General features: G+C 32.7%; 1 protein-coding gene across 1 annotated transcript; it reads left to right on the top strand.

Moving 5' to 3' along the window:
• Positions 1-646: 646 nt before the first annotated feature.
• LOC110813024 (glycerophosphodiester phosphodiesterase GDPD1, chloroplastic-like) lies at positions 647-3,765 on the top strand. The gene is made up of 6 exons (XM_022040014.2): positions 647-895; positions 985-1,169; positions 2,043-2,102; positions 2,389-2,670; positions 2,772-3,064; positions 3,407-3,765. Exons 1-6 carry the CDS (start codon positions 796-798, stop codon positions 3,651-3,653), a joined length of 1,167 nt encoding a protein of 388 aa, XP_021895706.1. The 5' UTR covers positions 647-795; the 3' UTR covers positions 3,654-3,765.
• The last annotated feature ends 970 nt before the right edge of the window (positions 3,766-4,735 follow it).

Genomic DNA, 4,735 nt, shown 5'->3' with positions numbered 1-4,735 from the left:
CTCTGTTTTTACCAAGGAAAACTTATTTTGACCATTATCGTCGGGATTAAGGAAAGGTCGCTCCAAACTGGAAAGCTCTTTGACGGCGTCGGTGACAAAGACGGAGAGAATTAGGTATGCAAGAATGTAGTGGGTTCTTGCCACGTGTAATGGATTCAGAAGATATAACTAACACGGACATTGGAGGTACGTATAATGATCTAGAAAAATATTTTCTTTTCAAATTACTTTGTAAATTAAAAATCCAACTAATTTGTTAAAAAAAAAAAACAAATTAACAATAAATTGTAAGTGTTAAATTTTTAATTATCAATTTAATTTCAAATTAATTATACTAATTTAAAATTAAAATTATATGAAAAATGATTACTTTTAATCTAATTTTATATAAAAATAAAAAAAGCATTTTAACTAATTTTAATCTAATTTTATATATATGAATGAATTAAATTTATTTAAAAAATCATAAAATTTGTCTCGTAATTTATTTTTAATAAAAAGAAAGGAGAGACGTGAAATTTAACGGAATAAGAGACGGGGGATTATTAAAACCCAGAATATTCAAGAGCATAAAACCTACACGGAGGGAATATTCTACCGGATGATCCATCCCGGTTTCGAGTCCAATAAATACCCCACAAACCCAAAACTTTCTTATCTAACAAAACCCAAAGTTCCTCCACCGTCCCCGTCGTCTCCAGAACTCTTTCTCCTTCCCTTTTTCATCCTCTGTATTTTTCTCTTTTTCTTCCAAAAAACAAAAAGAAAGCTGAACAAAAGAGAAAGAAAAATAGAATGGCTCTCAAAGCTGTTCATGTCTCCGATGTGCCTAATATCATCGATCAAGTAACAGAGAATGCCTCGCTCTCGCTCTTCTCCACACGTTGCGCCAACGGTATACATATACATATGTATATAAATATCGGTTTAAACATCATCAGAGGAATCTTGTGGATTTACATTGAAGGTTTGGTGGTGTTGCAGGTGTGGATTTCAGCAGGACGGCCTCGTTTAAGATCCCCAAGTTTCTTGTCATAGGGCACAGAGGCAGCGGCATGAACCTGCTGCAATCGTCTGATATGAGAATGAGAGCCATTAAAGAGAACTCGATCCTTTCCTTCAATACCGCCGCTAATTTCCCCGTTGACTTCATTGAATTCGATGTTCAGGTTGGTATTAATTTTTCCTTCCTGTATTTCTGTTCCTTTTTTCTTATCTATAACCTAATTTCAAAAAAAAAAAAAGAAACAAAAACAAAAACAAAATCTCCGGCGAGGTTTAAGCTCTTTCTAGCTTCTTGTCCTTTTCTTTTTTTTTTTCTCTGTTTTGAAGCTTTGGATTTTTAATGGGGCCAAGAAAATGATTCAGATCTTGTAATTCAATTAAAAGTTGATTATTATCTGTTTTAAATATCAAATGTTCACTCAGTTGGAATTCTTGGGGAAATCATGGACCCGCATCATTGTACGGAGTGCGTTGTACGCTCGCCGCGTATGACAAAGTTCTGTCAACTTCTTTCGCTTCGGGTTCGGGTACCCACGTGGGTGCACCGACTTGGTATTTTAGGAAATTAATAATTTCTTTTTAATTTTCAGATTTTGAGCTGATTTTTTTGGGTAAATAGATTTTATCTCCAACCTTTTTTTAGGAGGAGAATTTTCCTCCGTGTTTTAGCGTTTTACTATTATTTGTCTCAATTTTTAGTTCAGTGTTCTCTGTTCAACTTATGTTATTAGAAAAAGGTTTTTTTTTATAAAAAAACTGTGCATATGAAAGAAATACATAATAAATAAATTCAAGTCAAACTATGAACTGGAATAATGATTGATACTTATTATACTGCTGCTTTTGAAGGAGATACTGATTGTGTTCATATGGTTTTTGTTTTTTTTTTCTCAAATATGTAGGGGTTTTTTTTTCTTGATTTATTTTGAAAAATAAAGCTTTAGATTGAAAAGAAAAAAGTATGAAGATCAAAAGAATGTGGCTTATGAGCCGTTCAGTGGAAAGTAAAGAAAAGGAACCGTTCTGGTTTTTTGTAGGTGACAAAAGATGGCTGCCCAGTAATTTTCCATGACAACTTCATCCTCTCTGAAGAAAATGTAAGTTCCCTAATCTCTTCATTCTTCTTAACTAAGATTTTCAATTAATTCAAGGGATTAATATGGCAGTGAATAAGTATTGATTTGTAAGCTAGCTACTGGGTTCAATTACTGAGTAATTTACATGAATTTTCTAATTCTGATGCCAAATTAAAAAGGAAGATAATATTGGTGTGTAATATAGGCTGATAGCTAAATAAAGAATGTAAAATCAATTACAATTAAATCCCTTAAAAGTATAACCTTGTCCTTTTAATTTTAATTCTTTGGTTTTGGTTATTTCTAGGGTTCTATTTTTGAGAGAAGACTGACAGAATTAACCCTTTCCGAGTTCCTCTGCTATGGGCTACAAAAGGAACCAGAGAAAAATGGGAAAACCCTTTTGAGAAAAACAAAAGATGGAAAAATAGTGAAATGGAATGTTGAATCAGATGACTCACTTTGCACATTGCAAGAAGCTTTCCAGAAAGTTGAACCCACGTTGGGTTTCAACATTGAATTGAAGTTTGATGATAACATTGTCTACCAGCCAGATCACCTCATTCATGTTCTCCAACTCATTTTGCAGGTACATGAAGATAAGCTCTTTTTACTTATAATTCTTTTTTTCTCATTCCGGATAACCATTGTCTTTTTCTGACTTGGGTTTTTGTTCATCTTGTGTGACAGGTGGTGTTTGAATATGCTAAAGACAGACCAATCATCTTCTCTAGTTTCCACCCAGATGCTGTCTTGCTAGTCAGGAAACTTCAGAGCACCTACCCTGTTTTCTTCTTAACAAACGGTGGCTGTGAGATTTACTATGATGTCAGAAGGAACTCCCTGGAGGAAGCAATTAAAGTTTGCTTAGAGGGAGGTCTTCAAGGGATTGTATCAGAAGTCAAAGGAGTGTTCAGAAATCCTGGGGCTGTCACCAAGATCAAGGAGGCCAAACTTTCTCTTCTAACATATGGAAAACTGAAGTAAGTTTCTAATTTATTGAAAATATTTCTTATTTCAGTCATGCAATTATTTTGGTTGGTAAGATTGACCACTCAAGTTTCCCGGATGGTAAAAGTCAAAAGTTGCCACCCATGGCCGACTGTAGTTTTCATCATGTTGATCAATTCTCCTTGGTCAAGTCCTTGGTTAGAAAAGTAGAGTAGGGTTTGTTTGAATGGAATTAAAAAGGACGATTAATGAAGTTGTTTAGGTTCAATGCAGTTAAGAAATTGTGTCATAATTGGTACATTATAAATAAAATATACGAATGAATTTTCATGAACAAAAAAATGGGTAATAATTGGATGGATTTGTGTGTACAGCAATGTGGCAGAGGCCGTATACATGCAGCATCTGATGGGAATAGAAGGAGTGATAGTAGATCTTGTTCAGGAAATTACAGAGGCTGTGACAGAGATGATTAAGAAACCATCAAAGGCAATTGGCGAAGAAGAAGAGAGTTTAATTAGCGAGGTGGATATGGTTGTGGAGGCCAAGACAAAGCCCCAGTTCTCACCAAGAGAACTTTCATTTCTTCTGAAGCTGATTTCAGAGTTGATACAGCTTTAAGAATAAAGACAATTTATTAGGTGGTAGATATTCCTTTTTTGAGCATGACAAATGTAAGGTGATATACCTACTTACACTTGTGTATATAAATGGTTTTTGCTTTTGTTGATTAGTATTTGGGAATAATTGGATCTTCATTATTAGATTTTCTTATATCTTTAAAATAATTTAATTTATTAGTTATTTTTATAAACAAATTAAAAACATGGTATTTTTTATTAAGTAATAATGATTAAATTGGAAACTTTTTTAAAAATAAGTATTAAAATTGGAAAAAATAATAAAAAACTAATTTAAATATTTTAAAATAATACATTAATTAATTTATTATTTCTACATATCCAAGAGAAAAACAAAGGGATTATCTTTGTTGTTGTAAGTTGGGAAGCTTCAATTAGGTGAAATGTAAGAAGTCGAGAGACTGTAAACATCATATATATATATATATATATATATTGATCGAATGTGGACTTTAGTTTTCTAATTTCTAGTGATGGGCCTAATAGCAATGGTATAGTATAAAAGACGGTTGTTTTAGAGAAAATTAGTAAAGAGAAAGTTAACTCATTTCGATACTATAAATTTGAAATACACACACACACTTATATATATATATATATATGAAATCTAATAATTTGATTTTATTTTTAAAGCTATATCGAGATACAGCTCTGGAATACATGAATTTAAAAAATGATTCGAGATAAATTTTTTATTTTTATTTAAATAAAATTTTAAGAAAAAATAAATTAAGAACGATATTGAAAATAATTTTTAAAAAAATAGGTAAAATTTGAATTTTATGAGCATTTTTAAAAGAAAAATAAAAAACAGGAGGTCAAAATACAAATAGAAAAAGTTCTGCCGCGTGGTAAGGTGCGCTGACGTCGGAGCCACTCGAGAGACCACGTTGGCAATCTGTGTGCCCCACGATCGGACAATCTAGGATCGATCTTGCGTGCGTGGACGGGCTGAATTCGTTTTTCCCTTAGCCGCGATCGAATGGTTGAGATTAATCGCGATGAACGGTTCAGATTCGTTTCATCTTTAAGCTTAATAGGACAGACGAGATCGATCGTGAT

The sequence above is a fragment of the Carica papaya genome, chromosome 1 (genome assembly GCF_054855325.1).
Source record: "Carica papaya isolate Zhongbai chromosome 1, ASM5485532v1, whole genome shotgun sequence".
NCBI classification, from domain to species: domain Eukaryota; kingdom Viridiplantae; phylum Streptophyta; class Magnoliopsida; order Brassicales; family Caricaceae; genus Carica; species Carica papaya.
The sequence above is the reverse complement of the archived record's forward strand: the minus strand, read 5'-3'. Positions and strand labels throughout refer to the sequence as shown.

Bases quoted from the DNA above. Each gene is read 5' to 3' on its own strand.
- LOC110813024 (XM_022040014.2), top strand. From the start codon at position 796: ATGGCTCTCAAAGCTGTTCATGTCTCCGATGTGCCTAATATCATCGAT. The intron at 896-984 runs GTATACATATAC...GTGGTGTTGCAG, and splicing joins CTCCACACGTTGCGCCAACG to GTGTGGATTTCAGCAGGACG. The intron at 2,103-2,388 runs GTAAGTTCCCTA...GGTTATTTCTAG, and splicing joins TCATCCTCTCTGAAGAAAAT to GGTTCTATTTTTGAGAGAAG.